The sequence below is a fragment of the Oryzias latipes genome, chromosome 8 (assembly GCF_002234675.1).
Source record: "Oryzias latipes chromosome 8, ASM223467v1".
Lineage (NCBI taxonomy): Eukaryota > Metazoa > Chordata > Actinopteri > Beloniformes > Adrianichthyidae > Oryzias > Oryzias latipes.
In genome coordinates this window covers 14,940,163-14,964,703 of record NC_019866.2, presented here as the reverse complement: position 1 = coordinate 14,964,703, position 24,541 = coordinate 14,940,163, and the positions used below count along the sequence as shown (strand labels likewise).

At 35.3% G+C, this 24,541-nt stretch overlaps 1 protein-coding gene and 4 gene segments (V, D, J or C); all 5 read right to left on the bottom strand.

Moving 5' to 3' along the window:
• LOC111947800 overlaps window positions 1–18,197 on the bottom strand; it is a 69,374-nt gene extending 51,177 nt beyond the window's left edge. Inside the window, 6 exon segments of the C gene segment in view lie at window positions 15,282–15,599; window positions 15,680–15,964; window positions 16,057–16,371; window positions 17,411–17,701; window positions 17,777–18,029; window positions 18,192–18,197. Coding sequence covers window positions 15,282–15,599; window positions 15,680–15,964; window positions 16,057–16,371; window positions 17,411–17,701; window positions 17,777–18,029; window positions 18,192–18,197 — 1,468 coding nt within the window.
• Window positions 2,684–3,182, bottom strand: LOC101171728. The segment is given in 2 exon segments: window positions 2,684–3,019; window positions 3,120–3,182. Coding segments are annotated over 2 exon segments (345 nt in total).
• Window positions 5,849–6,411, bottom strand: LOC111947764. The segment is given in 2 exon segments: window positions 5,849–6,193; window positions 6,272–6,411. Coding segments are annotated over 2 exon segments (363 nt in total).
• On the bottom strand, window positions 8,043–8,572 carry LOC101171472. The segment is given in 2 exon segments: window positions 8,043–8,362; window positions 8,437–8,572. Coding segments are annotated over 2 exon segments (345 nt in total).
• A 2,175-nt stretch (window positions 18,198–20,372) lies between the features above and the next one.
• The window catches only part of LOC101175656 (immunoglobulin mu heavy chain-like), a 40,491-nt gene continuing 36,322 nt past the window's right edge, over window positions 20,373–24,541 (bottom strand). The window contains exons 4-8 of one of the 2 annotated variants that reach the window (XM_023957659.1): window positions 24,130–24,185; window positions 22,713–23,015; window positions 21,373–21,723; window positions 20,983–21,297; window positions 20,373–20,862 (exon numbers count right to left, since the gene is read on the bottom strand). In XM_023957659.1, coding sequence (XP_023813427.1) covers window positions 20,474–20,862; window positions 20,983–21,297; window positions 21,373–21,723; window positions 22,713–23,015; window positions 24,130–24,185 — 1,414 coding nt within the window. In that variant the 3' untranslated portion in view covers window positions 20,373–20,473. The remainder of the gene's footprint in view (window positions 20,863–20,982; window positions 21,298–21,372; window positions 21,724–22,712; window positions 23,016–24,129; window positions 24,186–24,541) is intronic. The other variant, XM_023957660.1, reaches the window with a different exon arrangement.

Genomic DNA, 24,541 nt, shown 5'->3' with positions numbered 1-24,541 from the left:
GGAATCTTAATATAAAGTGGTACCCAATCGAATAACACCTGCATACTTAAAAAACAACTAAAAAGGAAAAATTTGATAAATGAAGAAAAAAACACATCTCACTTCTCATAAAGCTGTTGTTATTTTACTCCTTTGAAAAGGTTTTGTAAAATATCGATTTTACCTTTTTTGTATTTACTGTTCTTTAAAATAATATTTAAAGCAACAGATGACAGCTTTTTGCTTCATGTGGTGTTTTTGTACGGAGATTCTGTCTCTTGAGTCACTGTGTGTCTCTCGCACAGTAATAAACAGCAGAATCCTCAACTCTCAGACTGTTCATCTACAGATACAGCTGCAGTCTGCTGTTGTCTCTGGAGATGGTGAAACGTTTTTTTTCCAGGAGCCTGTCTGACCCAGCCCATGTGATAGCTGCTGAAAGTGAATCCAGAGGCTGAACAGGTCAGTCTGTGGGATTCTCCAGGTCTTTTAACCTCAGATTCAGACTCAGTCAGAGTCTGTCCATCAACAACTGGGAAGGATAATCAGAAAGCTTGATTTAAAAAAGGAAAACATCAGAAATCTACAATATCTGCATGATGATGTTCACCTGCATAACAGAGAGTCAAAAGCAGCAGTCCTGTCCTACAGTCCATCATGTTCAACTGAGTTCAGTGTCTCTGCTGTCATCTCTGCTGTCAGATAAATAGAGGAGGAAGACGTCCATGTTTGCATTGACTCCACCTCACAGAAGACATTCAGCTCCATCAGAATTCACATTTGAATCAGAAAAGACTTTATAAAATAATAATTATTATTATTCATGATAATATTTTTATTCCACTTTTCTTTTCTCTTTTTTTTAAACTTCAAGTTCAAAAGTTTAGTTACAAATAAACGTTCATGATTACGCTGTAGGTCACTTCTTTTGTTGATTCCTGTCACATTCCTTTATCATATCTTTATTAACATTTCTTTGTTGTTTCAATAGATATTAATTATAAACATAGAAAAATGTTATGTAAATTATTTTATTGAGCTTTTTATTCTTTTTTTGTCAAAATATTGAGCTGAGTAAAAGACAATAGATGATAAGATTTAAGACTTCTTTCAGATAATCCACCAGAATTTGTCACAGAACAAATGATAAAAACTTTTGTATTTTTAAAATCTAAATGCATTTTAGGAAATTTGGAAATTTAAACCCAACAAAAAGAAACCATGTGATAATTTTTTTAGATCATTTGTTAGTAAATTATTGTGTACTTATGTGTACAACAGAGTTTAAGATCCACCAAAAAAAATGTAAAATTACGAGAAACAAACTCTTTTACTAGATTTAAATAGAAGTGAGCATACAGAGCAGCAGGTGAACGCCACGCAGCAGCAGAGCAGACCGACTAAACTTAGTTGAACAGGTGAGCTGAATGTTTATTGATAATGTTCCAAATGTTTGGAAGCTCATTTGTTTGATTTATGAATTATTCATATTTTAGTCATTAATGGGTGGTTTGCATGTTTGTCCGTTGATGAAGACATGAAGCTGTCCACTTCAATCATTCTTCCTTCACCAAATAAAAGATCTCTAAATCTGTGTGACAACTCTGTCTGAGGAGGAGCACTTTTTGGTATTTTCAACGTTCTTATACTTTTATAACAGATTTTCATCTTTGTTGTTTTATGTTTAAAAGGGATGTTTCATCTGGAGGAGTAGGCGTATGTAGGACTGTTTACTTCTGCATTGGTCTTCTGTGCATGAAAGGTTCATGACATCAGGTGACAAATTGACTTCTGTGTGAATGAAAAGGAAAATAAAGTTGCTGTCCTCTTCACCCTAACGTGTCTCTGAGTTCCTTATTTTACAAATGAAACTTCTCTTTGTTGACAACTAACCCCGGAGAGTCAGCTACACTGACCATAATCGGATTTTGAGTCACCAAAAGATTCAGAATTTCTTTGTTTCTGAAACTATTCAGGAATAAAGCTTCACAAAATACTCCACATCTCTCATCTTCAAGCTATGATTGAGTGCCCTGGCGAATCGGACGCTGTGAATCGGAAGCCAACTTTATCGTTGTCTTCAAGCTTGGCTCAGATTAAACAGTTGACTGTTTTTCTCGTAAATTTAAGACTTAAAAGTTGTAATAAAAAAAGAAATTGTAAAATGGCCCTAAAACTCTAGTGTACATGTGTACTGTGCTTTTATTTTTATCTTTTTACATGGTTTTTTTTTATTTTATTTAATTTTAGCTTTTTTTACAACACACGAGCGACTAAGCCTTTTCAGTGAACAGTGTTGTAGCAGTGGAATCTGGCTGGTTGCTTTGAATGGAAGAGGGGGGGGGGTCTCTGGTGTGGACAGATCCTCGTAACATGATGTCATCACTCAGCATCAAAACCAGATTTCTGATACTTTTCTTTGTCATATGTCAGTTTATCTTTAAAAATGTGGGAGGTGGGTTGTGGATTTTAGGGCATTATACATGTTTGTCTAATTGTTCTTTGAGTTTTTATTCTGTATGACACTTCATGTATTTAGGAAAAGTGCCTCATAAATAAAAGTTTGATTTTATTTTATATAATTTGAATTGGTTTGACTTTATTTAAAACAGTGTAGTTAGTATAAGGACTAAAGCAAAAATCATTGGTAGTGTTAGAGCGCCTCCTCTGGTGGATTCATGTTACAGGTTTTCAGGCTCTGAGGGGTTTTTGTTCAGGTCTGCTGATGGTTTGTGTCACTGTGACCTTCTGGCACAGAAATACACAGCAGAGTCTTCAGGCTGCATGTTCTGTCCATTTAGAGTCACTCTGTTGTTGGAAGAGTCCAAATCAATGCTGAACTTGTTCTTCAGTGAATCTTTGTAGTGAGAGCCTCCAGTGTATTTCATTCCAATCCACTCCAGTCCTTTCCCTGCAGGCTGTCTGATCCAACCTGTGTAGTAGCCGCTCACAGAATAAGAGACCTGACAGGTGATGGTCAGCCTCTCACCTGGCTGCAGACTCACAGAGGCTGGCTGTGTCAGCTGTTCACACTTTACACCTGAAGAAGATGAAAATGCTGTATTTAGAATTCATCTAAATCTAGATAAGTTAGAGTTCATTCAAAATACAGCAATTGTCTTTTCTTCAATGAGACTCACAGGATCCAGCAGCCAGCAGCAACAAAACTACAGACAACATGATGAAGATGATAATCTGATGTTTTTACATGCAGCTGACAGCAACACATAAAGAGTTTATAGATATAGATGTGAGGAAATCGTGCTTTGCATAAAAAGCAAGATGTTGTATTTGCAAATTGAAGGTTCCAGCCTACTTGAATATCCTACAAAATAAAAGCGCAAAATGAGACAAAAGTGTTGGTCTCTGCATTTACATGTTTATCATGTGGCTACTAAATAAGTTGCAGGACCATTTCAGGCAACATTTAAGCAGCAGGTTTTATGAGATTTTGAAACAATTAACAATTTATATTTAATGAGAGCTATACCAGTAAAAATGTATTTTATTGTTTTTTTTTTTTTCTGGTGTTTTTACAGAGTTTCTCTCTCTGGAATCTCTGTGTGTATTGAACGGAATAATAAAAAGCAGAATCCTCGGCTCCTCAGAAGTAAAATGAGCAAAAAAAAGAATAAAACCTGTGAGCCTTACAGTGAGACACCAAACATATTAAAAGACATTAGAAGAGTTTTGTATTGACTCCTCCTTCTTTCTCTTTTGTTTTAATAACAGTTTGATCACTTTTACTCTAACCACCACAGAGTCATTTTGAAACATTCATAAAAAATAATTATTTTATCTTGTGACCCAAAAAGAGATTCAGCAAGTTCAGAAGATGGATGGAAATATTTGATTGGAAAAAGATATGAACCAAGAGAGGCCAGTGGCAGAGATGATAAAAGTTGTTTTAAAGTTATTTTGTTTCAAAGTTCTGGTTGTGACTTTAGTCTGACTGGATATTCTCACAATCAGAAAATGTCATGATATCACATGAAATAAAATACTTGTTTTCTGTTTTTGTGTCTCACTGAGCAGAACAAAATCTTCACGGAAAGAAATTCTTAAATGAACAGAAACTGTTGGTGATAAACACACCTTTTAGGAAATTATATTGTAAAGAAAAATAATTGTTCTAAACAAAAGATAATGATGACCTATTTTATTAGATGTTTATATTTAGATTTTCATTGTTTTTGGGACAAACTAGACTGTTATTGTATGATTGTCAAATGTCAATTATGTTTGTATTTTTAAACAGAAAATTGCAAATTTCTAATGTTTTTTTTTTTATTAGACATACAATTTTTTAGGTTTTTATAGCTGCTGAGTTTTTGTCCAGGTTTGTGTTTGTTTGTATCACTGTGGGGTATCTCACACAGTAATACACAGCTGTGTCTTCAGGCTGCAGATTCTGTCCTGTTATTGTCACTGTTCCTGCAGAAGTGTCTCTGCTGTAGCTGAACTTGTTTTTCAGAGCATCATTTTGATTTGAGCTCCCATCATAGTAAATATGAAAAATCCAGTCCATTGGTTTTCCTTCTCGCTGTCTGATCCAGCCTGTTCCATAACCATCAGTCAGTGAATATCCAGAAACCTGACAGCTGATGGTCAAAGACTGTCCAGGCTGAACAACCTTTGAGTCTGGCTGGATGAGATCAATACTGTCCACACCTGTGGAAACACAAACCAACATCATCTCCATCATTCATCTGAATCTTAAATGTTTCTGATCTGATTATTGCTGTGAATCCACTGAAATCTCCTCACAGGATCCAGCTGTCAGCAGCAGCATCAGAGCTGCAGAGAACATGGTTGATGCTGAAGATGAACTCACTGAGGTCTTTCTGACTCACACACTCACACTTCACTTCCTTATAACCAAAAACACATTTGCATAATGTTGAATGAAAATTGCATTTACATAATGTGAATAGCCATTTTTAAAGTATTTTATTTTAATTTAAAAAGGACTGTTAAAGAGCAAAATAAATATTGTCAATGACCAGTCTGGCTACAGTTGTATTGTAAATATAAAAAATAATATTTTGAACATGCAGATCAATAAACAGTCAATGTTTCAGGTGAGACTTGTTCATTTGTCATGTGTGACTTTAAACACATTATTAGTGTTGTTTCCTGAACACACAGGGTGTCAGAGAGGCATCAAATGTGTTTATAATCATTACTTTATATTTCAACAGTTTACTAAAAATGAAGTTAATGAAGAAAAATAACATTTAAGTTTGTCTTTTAGCTTTTTTGCTTCTCTAAACATAGAGATTTTTTTTATTTCAAAACATATAAGAGGTTTTAGATTTAAAGAACTGAGTGAAAATAAAAACATTTCATTTTGCCAGTTAAATTCAAAGAGTCATTATAAAAAATGACTCTTACTTTGCTGCTGCTATACTAAAATATTTCATGTATAACATACAGACAAAACATAAAAATTGTAAAATCTAACACAATATGATAAAATAAAGCTAGAGTAAGTTAGAGTAAATGATATATGGATGTTATAAAACGTTGTTCTTGTTTAGAATATATATGGCTCCAACAAAAGGCCTGGCCAAAATAAATTAACTAAAGTAGGAAAATGACAAATCCACCCAAACTAGATTTCAGAGTCAGCGCCTCTTCTTCACCAGCCCATAAATGTTTAAAATATAAAATAAAAACCTGCACACTAAAAAAAAAGTAACGTTTAACAAAGAAAAAAAAAAAAACAACAGGTCTTACTTTTCCTAAATCTTTTTTTATTTTACTCCTTTGAAAGGGTTTTTGGAAAATATCACTTTTCCCTTTTTTGCATTCACTGTTCTGTAAAATGACATTTAAAAGAACAGATGACAGCTTTTTGCTTCATGTTGTGTTTTTGTACAGAGTTTCTGTCTCTTGAGTCACTGTGTGTCTCTGGCGCAGTAATAAACAGCAGAATCCTCAGCTCTCAGACTGTTCATCTGCAGATACAGCTGCTGTCTGCTGTTGTCTCTGGAGATGGTGAAGCGGTTTTTCACTGACTCTGAATAGTAGATGCTGATGCTGCCAGAGCCGATATAAGCGATCCATTCCAGTCCTTTTCCTGGAGCCTGTCTGATCCAGTTCATGTTATAGCTGCTGAAAGTGAATCCAGAGGCTGAACAGGTCAGTCTGTGGGATTCTCCAGGTCTTTTAACCACAGATTCAGACTCAGTCAGAGTCTGTCCATCAACAACTGGGAAGGAAAATCACAGATCTTGATTTAAAAAAGGAATACATCAGAAATCTACAATATCTGCATGATGATGTTCACCTGCATAACAGAGAGTAAAAAGCAGCAGTCCTGTCCTACAGTCCATCATGTTCAACTGAGTTCAGTGTCTCTGCTGTCATCTCTGCTGTCAGATAAATAGAGGAGGAAGACGTCCATGTTTGCATTGACTCCACCTCACAGAAGACATTCAGCTCCATCAGAATTCACATTTGAATCAGGAAATACTTCTTTTTGATCTAATTAAATGATTTCACTTTATTTTTCAAGACTTTGAGTCTGGTTGAAGATAAAATTAAAAACAAGACTTTCTTTGTTGAATTCCTGTCACATTTTTTATCATATCTTTCTTAACAGTTCAATGTTGTTTCAATAGGTATTATTCATTAACAAAGAAATTCTTTATGTTATATTTTTAAAATATAACAGATAATTATTAGTTTATTATTCAGATAATAAACAAGAATTTGTCAAAGCATAAATGATAAAGCTTTTGTAATTTTAAAATCTTTATGAGTTTAAGGAAGATTCAAATATAAGCCCATCAAATAGAAGTACTAGAATTATTATGTACTGAATTTGTTTGTCTATTTGCTTTAATTTATGAATGTATTCATTAGTACTAGATGAAATGACAAAGCATGTGGTATTGTTTTAACAATTAAATTTAAAAAGGAAATTGGGCCACAGCAAAATAATGTTACTTTAGTAAATCTGATAAACAACTTAAAAGCTTTGAAACATTTTAATAAAAAAGTGTCCTGACTATTAAAATAATGAAATTTATTCATATTTTAATTGTGTGGCATCTTTTCTAGGATAATTTTTTTAGATCATCTGTTATTCACTTGTTGTGATTCCATGTGTATTGTGCTTTTATTCAGTTATTTCTTTTTTCTTTTTTTTTTTACTTCACACCAGTGATTCAGCCTTTTCAGTGAACAGTGTTACTGCAGTGAAATCTGGCTGGTTGTTTGAAATAGAAGAGGGGGGGGGGGTCTCTGGTGTGGACAGATCCTCATACCATGATGTCATCACTCAGCATCAAGCCAAATTTCTGATTCTTTTCTTAGATTAATTAAATTAAATTAATTTTATTTATATAGCACCTTTCATGACGAGAAAGACAGCTCAAGGTGCTGTACATAAAAACAAAAACATGTCATGGCTGACGTCGTAGACGTGACTGACCCAGACGCTGAAACCCGGAAGTAACTCACGATCCGAGAGGTGGGTTAGAAGAGATTTTAGAAGAGAATCCTCTTTGGAAGGAGACTTCTAGTTCTTGAGACGGACGTAAGGTGAGGCGTGGGCACCGAGTTTTTTTAGGTGTTTTTATTCTGTACAACACTCCAGTTTAGCTCGTGCTGGTTTGCGGCGCCTTCCGTCCGTGAAACCCGGGTTCGACTCCAGGCTGCTCCCTGTTCCCTTCTCTACCTCTGCCGGTTCCAAGCCCGGTTAGAGAAGGTTGCGTCAGGAAGGGCATCCGGCGTAAAACATTGCCAAATTTACCATGCGACTTGTTCGCTGTGGCGACCCCTGATGGGAGAAGCCGAAAGTGGAAGAAGAAGATTCTGTACAACACTCCATGTATTTAAGAAAAGTGCCTCATAAATAAAGTTTGATTTGAATTTGTGTTACTTGATTTTTTACAAAGACTCATTTGTTTAATCCATTTTTCCAATACTTTAAAAAATACATTGTTTTTATTAGTATTGGAACTAAAGCAAAAAATCCTTGGTAGTGTTAGAGCGCCTCCTCTGGTGGATTCATGTTACAAGTTTTCAGGCTCTGAGGGGTTTTTGTTCAGGTCTGCTGATGGTTTGTATCACTGTGACCTTCTGGCACAGAAATACACAGCAGAGTCTTCAGGCTGCATGTTCTGTCCATTTAGAGTCACTCTGTTGTTGGAAGAGTCTACATCAATGCTGAACTTGTTCTTCAGTGAATCTTTGTAGTGAGAGCCTCCAGTGTATTTCATCCCAATCCATTCCAGTCCTTTCCCTGCAGGCTGTCTGATCCAACCTGTGTAGTAGCCGCTCACAGAATAAGAGACCTGACAGGTGATGGTCAGCCTCTCACCTGGCTGCAGACTCACAGAGGCTGGCTGTGTCAGCTGTTCACACTTTACACCTGAAGAGGACAAACAGTTTAATAGTTAATGGTGGAACAACAGTGAACAGTGTCTTTTTCTCAGTCAAACTCACAGGATCCAGCAGCCAGAAGCAGCAGAACTACAGAGAACATGATGATGATGATGATGATGATGAAGATGACTGATTGGAGCTTCTACTTGGCTGACAACATGACATCAGGTCTATTTAAGATGAATGATGATGTAAGAACCTGATTTGTTTACAGTATATGGGGCTGTCAGGAAATGATATTTTAGTAAAATGACAGATCAGATCAACATTTACATGTGGAGCAGAAGAACAAACAGCTGAATTTTAGTGAATAAACCATGTATCTGCAGATCAACTGTCTGCTCTCTGATTATTATTTATGTATATTGAATAACAAATCGTGACAACAAATTACACCAAAAAAGTAACCTCAATTGTAAATATATTGTAATTTTTGAGGAGCACTGCCCTATGGCAACTATGGGAGTGGGATCACTGCCAAGTAGCTCCTCCCCCCAAGGTGCATCGCAGTATGACCCCCCCATCTGCATAGAGACTCATTTTATGATGGCTCTGTTTTTTTTAATCCCTTTAATGCTCTAATTCTGTCTTAATGCTGCAGCTAGAGGTCCAATAAATATAGCAAAAAGAGAGATGGAGAGTGGGAAACGCTGTCTGATTCTTTCCAGAAAAAATCTGTTGGAAGTCTGTTTATTAGTTCTGACTGATGCATTGGGGTTGTGATATAATATTTTAATCCAGTTAATGAATGATTCCCCAAACCCAAACTTTTGGAGGCAGCAATGAGGAACTTCCAGTTTACTCTGTCAAAAGCTTTTTCAGCATCCAACGAGAGAATGGTCCTTTCCTGGTTTTAATAGTGGCAAAGTCTATTATGTTAACAAGTCTGCAGACATGGCAACGCATATTTACCTTTGATTAATCCAGTTTGATATAACAAATAATTTTTCCGTCTGCATTAAATAAAGAAATGGAGCGATAGCTTGAAGGACTTGTGGGATCTTTGTCTGGTTTTATGAGAACAATTATGTTCATCAGGTCATGTTAGGTGGTAGTGATTGGCTTTCTTTGATGAATGTAACCTTTTTATAAAGCGTTGGTGCCAGCTGCTCCTAAAATTCTTTATAAAACTCAGCAGTAAAGCCGTCAGAGCCTGGAGCTTTGCTATTAGGCTTCATGAAGTTCAGACAATGAGAGCGGTGAGTCTAAGTTTGTAATTTGATCCTCATTTAACCTGGGTAGGTTTACAATATTAAGAAATGAGTTGATGCTGTGCTCTGATGGAATGATCGGTGACGTGTATAAGTTTTAATAAAAGACTTTAAACTCATTATTAATTTTGACCGGGTTATGGGTGACATTTCCTGTCTGGTCCATAATAGATGTGATTCTTAATTTATTTTTTTATTACTAATTTTATTTATTTATTTATTTATTTATTTATTTATTTTAAGCTGATTATCTGGAAATTTGTCAGATTTATTTGAGTTTTCAAATCTTTCAAGTCATAGTCTTTGTATTTGAAATTGTGTTTGTTTATTGATAATGTCATTTAACTGTCATTAAAATATTTTTTCAGATCTCCCAGAATGTGATCCTGTGCAGAAACAGCATCCAGAGTTTTAATTTTCTTTTCTAGTTCTAATAAATCTGCTTCCTTGTTGTGTTTTTTATGTATTGAGTAAGAAAGGATTTTCCATCTCATCACTGCTTTTGCTGTTTCCCAAAGAAGACATGGTGAGATTTCAGGAGTATTGCTGAATTCTAGGAAGGTTGCCCTGTCTTTTTTAAAGATTTGAATAAATTCTTGGTCTTTTAACAGAGATGTATTCAACCTCTAGGGTGTACCTGACAAAGTACTTTTTGTACGACCGTCCTCACAATGTGTCTCTGTCACTGTGTCTCTTCTGGCACAGGAATAAACTGCTGTGTCCTCCATCCTTAAACTGTTCATCTGTAGATAAACTTTACTGCTGGAAATGGAAAACCGTCCCTGGACTGACTGGGAGTAATAAATAGGAGAACTGGAGGTGCCAATATAAGCGATCCACTCCAGTCCTTTTCCAGGAGCCTGTCTGATCCAGCTCATCTCATAGCTGCTGAAAGTGAATCCAGAGGCTGAACAGGTCAGTCTGTGGGATTCTCCAGGTTTTCTAACTGCAGATTCAGACTCAGTCAGAGTCTGTCCAACAAAGACTAGGGAGGAAAAATCAGAAATCTGGATTTAAAAAAAGAAAACATCATAAATCTACAATATCTGCATGATGATGTTCACCTGCATAACAGAGAGTAAAAAGCAGCAGTCCTGTCCTACAGTCCATCATGTTCAACTGAGTTCAGTGTCTCTGCTGTCATCTCTGCTGTCAGATAAATAGAGGAGGAAGACGTCCATGTTTGCATTGACTCCACCTCACAGAAGACATTCAGCTCCATCAGAATTCACATCTGAATCAGAAAAGACTTTTTCTGATCTAATTAAATGATTTCACTTTTATATTTATAAAAAGAAACTTCTATGAGTTCAGTTAAAAACAAATCATTTCACATCAATGCTGTTCCAGAAATGATTACTGCAGTGGGTGATATATAGAAAAAAAAAGAAAATCTAACTGTAATTATATTTTTTTATGAACATCTTTATCTTCTTTAGTGATACAAGAAAATAAATAGTGAGTTGAATAAAAGTCAGAGGATGATCGGATTAGGATTTCTTTTTAATCTACCAGAAGTTTTTACAACGTAACTGGTAAACTCTTTTGATTTTTAGGAAAATGCAAATGTAAAGACAATGACTCAGTTCATCTTTACTAACTTTGCATTTTTATTTCATTTTTAATTATTTTTAAACTTTGAGAAGTGGAGATTGGGCCACAACATATAAATGTTACTTTACTAAAGTTAATGTCATGGTGCCTCTGTCAGACTCCTCCCCCTCCCCTCTCTCTGCTTGGCTCCTGACTATTCACAGCTGCTTCCACTCACCTCATCACCCGCCTGCCTTCAAAGTATCCATCGCCAGATCGTTGCTACTCTATGGTGCTTAGTATGTTCACCTTGCTCGCAGCTACTGTTTTCAAGCTCTTGCCTAAGTCTTTGTTCTCCGTCTATCCTCAGGATTCCATTTTTACGAGTGGTCGCCTGAATCATCTTTGCTTCTGGAACCAAGCCTCAGAATTCCTCCGGTCATGCCAACGAGCCTCTGCCGATTCAAGCCACACCACGAACCGCTGCCGATTCAAGATAATCCTCCAGTGACGCCATGGGCCGCAGACACGTTCCATAATCATGGTGGGATCCCCTCGAACGTTACAACTCCGCCCAAACATCTACAAAAACCAAGAACTGAATAGTAAAACTCTTAACTCACAATCTTACTCACTTGTGTGTTCTTCCGGGTTCCAGCATCTGGGTCTGTTTTCCACGCTAGCCATGAAAGTTAATAAAAGCTTAGAAATCAGAGAATCTATCTGATCAAGACCGGATTACTACAATTTAAAAAGTAAGGTTGGGATTATATAAACTCAATTCTTCCCACTCTTTTTTAAGCAATAAATCAAGCTCTACTTAACCTAAGTTAATAATAAATATATTTAATTAAGCAAATGTGACTGAAGTGTGTCTTTGTTTTTTTTGTTTGTTTTTTATCTATGCATTTCATCATTTCTTTGTGTTTTTTAAATCAGTGTGAGATTTTACTGTATTAACTGCAATTAATGCTTGAAATGAATCACAAACCCCAAAAAATCAATGATTGGATCAAAATCTTGACTTTTAGGCTGTCACTGTCTGCACCAAGTTTTCATTTATTGAGCTGTTTCTGTTTGTAATAATCAGAATTCATCTAATAAAGTTTTTAGTACATCCTGGTCAGGTCACCTTTAGTTTCTTGATTCATTTATATGAGTTTCAGTTTGATTTTGTCAGCTTAATTTTTCTTTTAAGCCTATTAATTAAAGTTTTAGTCAACCCTGATCTACTCTTTGAGTCCTTCACCTCCCATTCCTGACAATCATTTGTAGTTTGTGTTTTTAAACTAACACAGACACTCTCCAGCTCCTGTTTCAGTTGTAAACAGAGGAAATAGTTTGTGCGTGACTCTTCAAACACTTCAGTCAGTATGTCTCTTCTGCACAGTAATACATTGCTGTGTCTTCTGCCTTCAGATTGCTCATCTGCAGATAGACTTTACTGCTGGAGTCATCTCTGAAGATGGTAAATCTGTTCTTCACTGACTCTGAGTAATAGATTGGGCTGCTGGATGTGTGCACCAAAGAGATCCACTCCAGTCCTTTCCCAGGAGTCTGTCTGATCCAGTTCCACACTGAGCCTCTAAAGTCAAATCCAGATGTTGTACAGGTGAGTCTGTGGGACTCTCCAGGTGTTTTAACTGCTGCTTCAGATTCTGTAATGCTCCAAACTTCAGCACTGCTCAAAACAAGCAGAACAAACACAAACAAAGGGATTTCTCTGTGAGCCATGTTGACTGTCTGCTTAGAAAAACATTGATGCTCGTTAAATATGCATTCAAATCTGCGTCTTGGCATATTTTAAGTAAACTCCTCCCACATCCTGATTCAACTTAAACAAATGCAAAAAAAAAAGGGAAAATACCAAATGGTTAAAAAATATTTATATTTGGGAGTTTGTTTAAAATAACATAAAATAAAATAAAAAAAATTAAATAAAAAATTCAGTGAATAAATAGGAACTGAATTAGGTTAAGATTGTATTTGACAGTTAAATGAACAACTGCTGTAATGCAAGTTAGTGTCGAAGAAAGAACACTGCTGCCCCCTGGTGTTACAGGAAGAGAAAGTACAACATCTATTGACAATTCAGATTACCGTATTCAACAATTTATTATTTCCAACTTTGGAGTTTAAAGTCAATTGTTGTTATTGTGATATTTATTTTGTTTACTTATTAACATGTTTAATTCAAATCAGCAGAAAAGTGCATCAAAGTATTTCTTTTTTGTGTAAAATAAAAGGTGAAATTTATTATTACAATGTCTAAAAATGTGATTGTCTTTATTTAATTCTTCTGAATTTACTGTATAGACTCATTCCAATCTCATGTAAAAAAAAAAAAAAATTAAAATAAGAATCTATAAAACATTTAGGTCATATAAAATGTTCTTGTAAAACTTTGGCATAAACTGTGATGGGCCTGCCATGGCTGTACCCCACCTTCACCCAGTAGCAGCTGGAATTGGGTGCAGCAACACAGTGACTCCAAAAAGAAATAAAATGGATGGATGACTGAACGGTTTCTATTAGGATTTATTCTTATAAACTTTTTTAAAGGTAATGATTCAATATTTGCTGTTTGAAATAGATTGACCTTTCTCTAGGTGATAGTTTAGCATCTATTCAAGAATCATCAACAATTGTTTATATGATTGGATTTTTGTGTAAAAAAGTCTTCAAAATGTGTTTTAAAGGAGCCATTTTATGAGAAAAATACAACACAAGAATCTTGTGGTCTTATCTCAAAACCTAAACTAGTTTAATAATTATTCTCAAACACAAATCTTCAGATATAAATTATGTGGATATCATAAAAATGGTAATTTATTTACATTGTGTAGTATTCTCACATAAAAATGTGCTGAAAAATTACAAAGGATTCAAAGATTTACCTTTCATGAAAATGTGTCCAGATACAAAAGCTTCTCCGGATTTTTGTCTCCGACTTGTGAAAATATTGAAACTTGCACCTTATTCTGTTCTTACATAAAGGTGTTTCATGTAAAAAAGAGATGACTGTCTATGACTGTTAATACTAACTGTGATAATTGTCTTTAAATGTTATTAGCAACATTTAGTGTGATATTATTTATCTTTAAAATTTATAAATAAGATAAATTTATGAGACAACTCTTTAAAGTTTATTTATTTATTTGTTTGTTTGTTTTACAAGCGACAATGAATACAAAATTGAAAAAAAGAGATTCAAGTAATATTGAGTCATCTTTCATCATAACAATAAAGCACATAGAAAAATACATGTAAGATATAAAATCTTTGAAACTGAATAAAAACAGGTCAAATGTCATCAAAAATCCTGAGATGCCTGAAGAAAAAGAGATCTGTCTCTTTCACATCTTCATTTAATCTGAAAAGAAAAACACAGATATTGTTTCAAACATCTGGAGACTGTGATGAAAAACATGTTTCAATGTTTAATAAATTCATTAGAGTCACATTCATACAAGACAAGAACAGAATGACTGATGATTTTTACCTTTAAAGCTGTGGTGACAGCAGAAAAGATGATGGAGATGAAGAATAAAAGGAGGAAGAAAATGGCCATGCCCCAAGCTTGCATGACTGTGTCTTGGCTCACATCAGCATGCAGGATGTCATCAAAGAAATGACAGAGTTCCACCGTGTCTGTGAAAGAAGCAGAAGCACATCTGTTACTTCATTGTTGCTTTGATTCTTACAGTGGAACAAAGAGATTCCACCACAAAAGTGATGTGACGGATGTAGTTTTTAATAGAGGTGAAGACAGAGCATCAGTGTGACCTGTTTTGGAGACATTCACAGACAGAGTGGTGTTTCCATGTGTCACCCTGCAGGTGATGGTCACCCCGGGTAAGGAGTCAACTGGAGACAGACGCAGGAAGCTTTGGATGCTGAACTTTCCATCCGGGCCTCTGTGGGGATGACTATTATTGTAGTTCCACAGCTCTGTGCTTCCATCAGCAATCCAGGTGATGTTAATGGATGCAGGGCTGAAGCCAAAGACCAGACACACAAGTTCATTTGAACCCTGGAGCAGGACGGCTGATGGTTCACTGTGGGTCACTGAGGCTGAGGAAACAGGTCAGAATCAAATGTTTGGAGGAAACCAATGGAGCTTTTAGGAATATTGACTCTGAAAATGAACTGGAATCTCACCAAAAACATCCTTTATACTGCTTTCAAATGGACTGTTGGAGGATTCATGTCTCACAACACAAGTATAAGTTGACTTCTTGTCATTAGTTTGAGACACATTCAGTCTGCTGCTCATTGAATAAGAGCTGCTGTCTGGATCCTTGAATGAAGGACTGTTAATGTAACGAGAAGATGAGACTTTCTGACCATTCTCCTTCCAATGCACCGAGATGTTAGATGGGAAATAACCAGAAACTAAGCAGGTTAGTGGGAGAATGTCAGACACGGAGAGTTCAGCAGCACTTGGTTCCACAATCCTCACAGTTGGAGGATTAAGGTCTAAAAAGAGTGAAGGAGACAAAAGTAAAAGTCCATTCTTTAATATTTATTGATCATTTCCAAATCAGTTCTGTTTTTACCTGAACAGAGGCTGATGTCCTTTCTGTCACGTTTATTTAGAAACTTGTCAAACACTTCACAGGTGAAGGTCTTCCCTGTTTTCCACTCTGTCTGAAGAACCTCCAGTCGACTGATTACAGTCACACGTCCATTTGTATCCATGCTGATGTCTGTGCTTGATGCTGATTTGGAAACTGAGTCAGAAAACCAACTAATTTGTGGATTAAAGCCTGATGCAGAACACAGGAGTTTGTGTTGTCCTGACTCTTTACTGGAGACCTGAAGGACTTCCACTGATGGATCCACTGATTAGAATGTAGAGAAAAACACATGAAGGATTCAGTCAGTGAAGACTTTTGTTAGATTTCTGCTTTTTCTAGAAAAGAACCATTCTCACCAAAAACACTGATAGCTTTGGACTCAAAAGACTGGCTGGAAAAGCCTTGATGGACTTTGCAGGTGAAACTCTGGTCACTCTTCCAGTAGATGTGAGGAACAGAGAAGCTGACACTGACTGTATGTGAGGCTGGAGCTTCAGGAAGATCAACATACTGTTTGTCAGAAATGTCAGCTCCTTTGGACTGAAGTGTGACATAGAGGTGCTGTGAGGAGAGCTGTGAAAGGTCACAGTGCAGCTTCACATCATTGTTTTCTGTCTGCAGGTCTGACAGAGATCTCCTGATGTCCACATGAGGAGCTGAAACTGCAGAACCTGAAGGATGATAGAAACTATGAGGCTTTAATAGATTAAAAACAGCTGCTAACAGTCATCAGTTCTAAGTAACTTTGGGTTTTTTAGAATGAAATTATTGAGCCAAATCTCCTGTTTGGCTTCGTAGACCCAAACACTTTCTTCATTCTTTGTAATCATTAATAAATGTTCCTGTTTTTTCACTAAACCAGTAGCTGTCAGTCTTTTTGTTGTTTCAACACAAGTGTAGAATTTTGAACCTGTTTTTATGAGAAAACATTTTCTTTAGCCTTTTTGGGCACCAGTTAACCAGTTAAGCTGTGAAGATTTAGAACCACTGTGACTAACTAGTGGATTTTTTCCATCACTGGTTTACAACTAACATTAAAGTGAGGTTTACTAGTAAACTAGAAGACATTATTGAATCACCTTTTAACTAGTTGTCTGATTGTGTTTCAGTCATTAATAGTGAGCTCAAATGGGTAGAAATAGTTCAGTAAAGCCAAAGCTTGAACATTAAAGATTTATTGATAGACACTTTGGAAAGTCACAAGTTAACTTTGTTAGACTTTCTGGATTAAGAGTTAAGCTATAAATAGTCTAATATAAAGGATATGGATTGTATTTTAAAAATCCTGCCAATCTACCATAAAACACCCAGAATAATCAGTAAAATAACCAATTATTTACGTTACATCTACAGTATTTTTGACATTCTGGGATTGTTTGTGGTTAAACCTGTCATATTTTCTTGCTCTAGGATCTTAGCTCCACTTTACCAAAAATAAACTTTATTGATAGAAGTTTTTATTCCACCATGTCGCCCCTCAACAAAATTGAAAATGTTTAGTGCTAAATATGTCATTTAATATTGTTGTGTTCTGGATAGGATTTATGATCAAAGTGACTTTAAAGTAAGAAAGTAGTGAAATGACACTTTACATTTCTGACATATTAAAATTGTAAAGAGAGATTTAACTGAAAAAAGTAACGAGTAATCTGCAATGTACTTCAAATAGGAAGTTGGTTACACAACACAGATGATAGTTGATCTTTTCACCTGAAATCTCTACAGTCTTCTCAGCAGAAAAGCAGTGATGCTGAACTTTACATTTCAGAAGTTTCAGGTTTTTCCAGCTGCTGGATGGAACTGTCAGTTCACTGATTAAAGTGGTTTTGTTTGAGAATTCATTCACTCTGTCAGTGGATGGTTGTTCCCCGTCCATCAGCCAGACCAGCTTAGCATCAACATTGTGGATGAAGCATCTAGCTTTCACATCAGAGTTGGTCATCATCACTGTCTTGAAGCTGGGAATCTCCACACGAATGGAAGGAGGATTGGATCCAAAGACTGCAGGAATCAAATATCAATGACCTTCTGATAACACTGATGAAAATAGTGATTCAAGTGTTTCCTCACACTTACTGTGACAAATACTTGTTGTCTTTTCATCTTTGTTCTCCTTGTGAATGAACTTGCAGGTAAAATTGGAGCCTCTTGTCCACTCTTCCATGTTTGGCTCAATCTCAGAGGTCAGACTGTAGGTCTTCTCTCCCCCCTCCACACTCTGCAGATGTCTTTCTGTGGGCTGGATCTGTGTCAGCTGCTGCTTGTTCTGCTGCCACTCCACACTCAGGTTTTTGGGAAAGTAACCGTTCAGGGTGCAGATGAGTCTGACCTGTGAGACTCCAAATTCACCTTCCCAGACAGGAAACAGGCTGATGTTTGGAGAAACAACGCGCAGCTCTGTGATAGAAAAGAGATGACATGTTTTTGCATTTGTCCTTCTGAATTTCAGCACTGATTATTTAAAAGCTGATTTAAGCTCATTCATACTAACCTTCATGTTTTAGTTTGTAGCCTCAGTTCTAAGTGTAATTTTTTTGTGTTTATGTTTACGGCATAGTTGTACTTTTACACAGTTTGGTGTTAAAGAGGTTTGCAAAAACACAACTGAAAGTCAGTTTCACAGACGTTGAGCTCGACAGGACAGAGTGATCCGGTTATTCAGTTAGAGGAAGCTTTGTTCAACACCCAGCTCCCAAAAAAGTCCAGAAAGACAGAAGTGAAAGGACAGAAAGAGCAGCAGAGCATGGCAGACTGCAGGTGTGAGGTGTGGTTATGCCAGGAACAGAAACAGAGAAGATGGAAATATCTCATCTTCATTTACATGAGCTTTGCCAAAGGTTTGACTTCAACCGTCAAATAATTATAGACTGAAAAAGTTATCGACTGTAAAATTTGCACACTGAGTAATGGACCGCTGACTCCAGCTGTTGGTGGTTTGATGAAACTTCAGAAAAGATAAAACACAAAATGTTACATGAAATCAACCAAACACTGACAACATTTGTGTATAAATCTATCTACAAATGCATAAACATGAAGAACTTCACAAAAATGAAACACCAGAAAAAGATGGACGAGCAAATAAATCATTTTTTACTATTTTATTTAAATCAGGAAAAGATACAAAGACTTAAAAGTTAAAATAAAAAAAGAGATTACTTACAGGATTAAATCAGTTTAATAGAATAAAAAACAAAAAGGAAAAATGGTGGAAAAAATTGTAAAGAATGATCTTTCTGATCCTTTTTTTCATTTGATCTGTAAAAGGAGAAAAAAAAACGTTTTAATGATGATACTAAAAATTTTGTTCAACAATCTTTAGCTGTGAATTACATCTTTGTCTCTAATTTTAAATTGCTGATTAAAAAATGTAACAAAAAGTGAAAGGATAGCATTAAAAATTACTATTTTATTACTTTTAATAAAATCGTTTTTAAAATGAAAATGAGAAATAAATATATTTATCCGGTTTTTATCATGTATTTATCATGTATGTCATATTCATTCCTTCAAAAATAATAAAATAATAAAATATTTTTGAGACTAATATCTAACGTGATTTTTTTATTTAGCTTTTGTTGAGTTTTCAGCCTCAGGAATGATGTTGACATATTTATAAAAACTTCTGAAGCTGAAACATGATTTTTTATTTCCTGATGCTTTAGAGAAAACAATCTCATCATGCTACCTATATAAGTAATAAATGTTGGAAATATAGTTCATAAAATGTTTATTTTCTACATTAAGTTTTATTGAATATACTTTAACTCCAAAAATATTTTTTAATGCTGACTTTGTAATAATTTAACCTCTTTTAAATATCTTTAAATAAGTTTTTTTTCTCTTTGAGCAAAAAAAACTCTGAGCCCGTTATAAACAAATGAAGCATTTACCTTTGACAATGTGGTTCCAACAGAGAACAACAAAGTCATGATGAAGAGGAAGATGAAGGTCAGAGCTGTGTTTGCCATGTGATCTTCCTCTGCTTCCATCTCCTCTTTGCAGGAGCAAACAGTTTCATTCAGAAACTCTGGTGGGACTGCAAAGTAACAAATCAATGAACTGTTGGGATCATCCACACTTCACAGAATGTTCCCAGTATTTCTAGAATGCTCCTTTTCTAAGTCAACACTAGAACCTGTCCTGTCCCAAAGAGCAAAGTGGCTTTAATCTGGAATGGCATCAGTTAGTGTCTCTACTGTGAATGTCCCATCATCTTCAACTGTCCTGCATGTGTTTACATGATCCTGATCAGTGTTTTCTCCTTCATTCAGTCAGCTAATGATCCTGACTTGTTCTTGATAAACGTCATTCTTGGTTTGGTTTGCATGACTTGGCTTGTTAGTCAGTAAACTCACAGAGTGAGTCTGTTCAGTAACTGAGAGACCAGAGTTAGAGGATTTGTCTTGTTGGGGGTGCAAGACCCAGTAGAAGACACACAGACACACACAAGCTTTGTTAACACTCTGCTGGAAAATAAGACAAACACAATATTGTTGTTATCAGAAAGATTGTGGTGTTCTGGAGAGTAAAGTGTGATGCTGAAAGATCAGTGTGTTCAAAATGTACACTAGTGTAACAGTGTCTCACATCACAGCACTGTGACTTCATAGAAAGTCAAACTTTTATACTTTTAACAACAACAGAAAGAGCAAACAACAAACATGAACTGTGCTTTTTTTTTAGTTTTTAATCTGCAATCAAACACAACACAATGACTCATCACAAAGTACAAACAAGAAAGAAAAAGTAGACAACAACAAACAACATCTACTACGCCTTGCACTTTTCAGAGATGTTCAGGTTGAGGTTGACCAGGTTGTTTTTATCAGCTGTGCTGAAACCAATGGATCTGACAATGGATCTGGTGGAGTTGGTAATGGACTCGTGGTAAACAGCACAGCTGTACACCACACCAGACTGTTTCCACTGATCATCTGTGAGGGTTAACTGGCTGTAAACCAAGTAAGATCCTTCTTTGTCTACTGGACTGGTGGTACTGGTCTTGTACTTTGAGTCTACTACATCATCATCAACAAGCCAAGCTACGAAAACCTCCTCAGGGAAGAAGTCTTTCACAGAGCAAGTCAGGGTCACCTCTTTGTTTTTAGCATGTTCTACAGGAGGCAACATAAACACTGAAGGACGCTGAGCAGGTCCGCCTGCAAGTACCAGAAAACAGAGGAAATAAACAACTGACTGACACAACTGTCATCATTTGTTCTGACTGTAAAGGATTCAAAACAAATGTGAATGTCAAAATGTAGAAGAAGTAATCGTACTGTTTTGTCTCTTGTATTGGATCTTGAATGGGAAAAGAATGTCTTTATGTTGGACAACACAGTAGCGTTCGACTCCCTGATGCCATTCATCATATGTGATGTCAAGCACAAGCTCCTCCTTCTTTTTTAACCCTTCAGTCTTTACAGTTCCAGCCATTTCTACTTCATTTTCATTCTCCCAAAAAATCCTTTCAAGCTGACCGTTATTTACTTGAATTTGGCATGTTATTTTTCCACTTTGCTTTACAAGAATGTCCCTGTATGTAGGGCCAATGATATTTATGTCTACAGCTGCCTGAGTACATCCTGCACTTCCTGAATGAAGGACAAATGAAAAGTTATCGATCAGAACCTAGATGTTCAATCATTGCAGCTGGATGTTCCACTTACCTCCAGAAGATTCTTCCTTGTAGGTGGCATTAGCCTTTTCCAACACGTCAGTATTGTTCACACCTTTCCCCTTGAACACACATGTAAATGTTGCTCCAGAAGTCAGCTCAGTGGGGTTTACTGTGAGCAAACTTGCTGCAGAATACAGCTTAGCTCCATTTGTGTCATTTCTTCCCTCTGAGAAAACACTGGTCTCATCAAGGATGCTGGCTTTTTCGCTGCCAACTTTCTGCCAAATGATCTCATGGGTCCTAGGAGAAAAATCTTTGGCAAAGCAGTAGAAAGAAGCCTGTTGCTTTTCCTCATCAAGGAAAAAACTTGTTGTGAGATTGGGCGACCTAAACAGCACATCTGAAAAACAGACACATACACAAACAGATTTTTGCAGAAGCAAAGAACTTTTTTTGTGCAAATATATATGCAGAAGCTCAGAAAAGGATTTTTTTTAAATATTGAAGATTTTTAAAAATATTAATAAAGACTTTCAGAAAACTTATAATCATGGCTTTGTAAATCATGGGAGAGCATTGATACTGACTTCTGCATATACACTGACAATGACTGGAAAGCAAACATATATTTAAAGTCATTGTTAATAATGTTAATTAACAGCAAACAGAAACAAAGGTCACAGTTATGAGGAAGATTATTCAGAGACATGAAACACAGAAACAAACTGATTATCTGTGAAGGGAAATACAGACACTGAATGTTTTTTTGAATTCCCCGTTTTTGTTTTTTGTTTTGCTATAATTTGGCAAAAAGAAATTTCAATTTTTCTTTTAAATTACAGTTTTTTTAACAAAAAATTACACATTTTTTACTTTCTTTCATTACATTTATGTAATAATTTTTACATACATTGAAAATGGTTTGTTGCAAGAATATGATCAAATACGTCCTGAAAAATCAATATATAATTTTTTTTAGTAATGATGCAGTAATTAAAGCTAATTATTATACAAATTTATAGAAGTTAAGCTGACTAATGCATTAAAAGAGAGAATAGGTTTATTTATCTGTAATTATGGTCAAAATTCTATATTGCTTTGAAAAATGTGTTTGATAAAAGAATATTAAAATATAAATACATCATTTACTAAAGCTTTAATGTCTTACGGTCTAAATTATACCAAAAGCAAAGAATTCACATTAAAGTGTTGCCAAAACCTTCAGTTGTTTCTTTACATTTATAATCTTAATCATTCAAATATGTCTTTAAAACTTTTAAATTTTCTTTCAGCAATTTGTTCGTAAAATTTTACAAAAATGTAAACATTTTTTCATCAATAGGAACTTTATTTAACAAAAGCTAAAAGCAACTTATAAAACAAACTTACCTGGTTTAGTTAAGGGAGACGTAACTTCCTGTTTTGGATGATTGGCAACACACTTGAAAGTCTTTTTGGCGTCCCAGTCCTGTCGGCTGACTTGAACCTGACTGATTCCTAAATATTTGTCATTTTTCAGTATTGAAGGGTACTGGGTGATATTTTCCAAATTGTTGGTGCCCTGTTTCCACGAGAAAGTTAATGAAGAGGGGGTGAAATCAACGGCAAGACAGCCAAGAGTGACCGTGTCTCTACTTTGAGGGCCGCATGGCATCAGACCAAACACGGCTGTTGGAGCCTGAGCAGGAGTGTCTGAAGAAGACAAAGGAATGAAGAATTAAAACAACAAAATATACAATTCCTAATCTATCAATACAGAGAAACACATTTTTTTATTGATCTAATTTGTTCACAGCACACAGACCAAACTGAAACAAAGAAACAACAAAATAGTTTTAAATCCTGTTTGGGGAAAAAAACAAACCCTTTTTCTTTTTTGTAATTTCACCCTCCTAAAAAATCTCCTAAAAAACAATTCACAACATTTAGTATTAACACTAGTAATTTACTCTGAACACTGACCAAAGAAACTTTTATCATTGTTGTTTCTAAAACTGACAAGAAAATAATTTCAATCAAAATCTTATCTCATAAAAATGAATTTTTACATTAATTAATTTGACTTCTGTAATAAATGAAACACAGATCTTACCTGAAGAAACAGTCACCATTGTACCTTTTCCCCAATAGTCAAAAGCTTCATAGTAACACAGTGCTCAATCTGCTTGACTCTCAGGGAAAAAAGGCAACTCTACTAACTACACTAACTACTGGGGCTTTCATCAGTCATTAAAATCATATTTTAAGAAAAATCTATCTCTTTTTCTAAAATGCATTAAAAACGTTAGTGTGTATCATTTTAAACAAGAATTCATTTCTGTATGACAATAAAATACCCCAAATAATCTGTTTACTCTAAAACTCTTTAAAACAAAAATATACATAATTAAATAAATCAGACTTTTAAAATGTAATATTGGGCTGGCAGCACATTTTAAATAGATCTTACCTGAAGAAACAGTCACCATTGTACCTTTTCCCCAATAGTCAAAAGCTCCGTAGTAACACAGTGCTCAATCTGCTTGACTCTCAGTGTAAAAAAGGTCACTACCAATGATGACTGAATAGTTTCTTTAAGACTAAACTATCATTATTCTAAAAATTTAAATCTAAACAATTCAAATCAACAGTAAAATATTGTTTTGGATCTTAATTAAACTTTTATACCAATGTAAATTGATCTATATTTGAAATCACAGTAAAGAAAGAGTTTGTTCTGGGGGAAAAACTGGCAATTTAACACAATTTGAGTTTAAATTTTTAAAGTACATAATGTTTTATATTTTTTAAAAAGAAAAGGTCTTACCTGGTGTCACTGTTACCACTGTGCCTTTTCCCCAATAGTCAAAAGCATACCAGCTACACAGTGCTGAATCTACTGGACTCTTAGTATAAAAACTCATTCTGACTACGATTCATTCTCATTTTCTTTGCTACTGTTTTTAAAGTAAACTTTTAAACACTTTAAAAACATCACTAAATTCGATTTTAGGCAAAAACATTCTCTAAAAATTGAAATATTTACAAGCTTTAGAACAAATCATAAAAATAACTTTTACAATTTAAATTAATCCTTATCCACATTCTAAAGAAAACAGAAACATCTTACCTGCAGAAACCGTCACCGTTGTGCCTTTTCCCCAATAGTCAAAAGCCCAGTTATCACAGTAAAACAAGTCTGTGACTTCCCCAACAAAAACCTCTTTGCTATGTTTTCC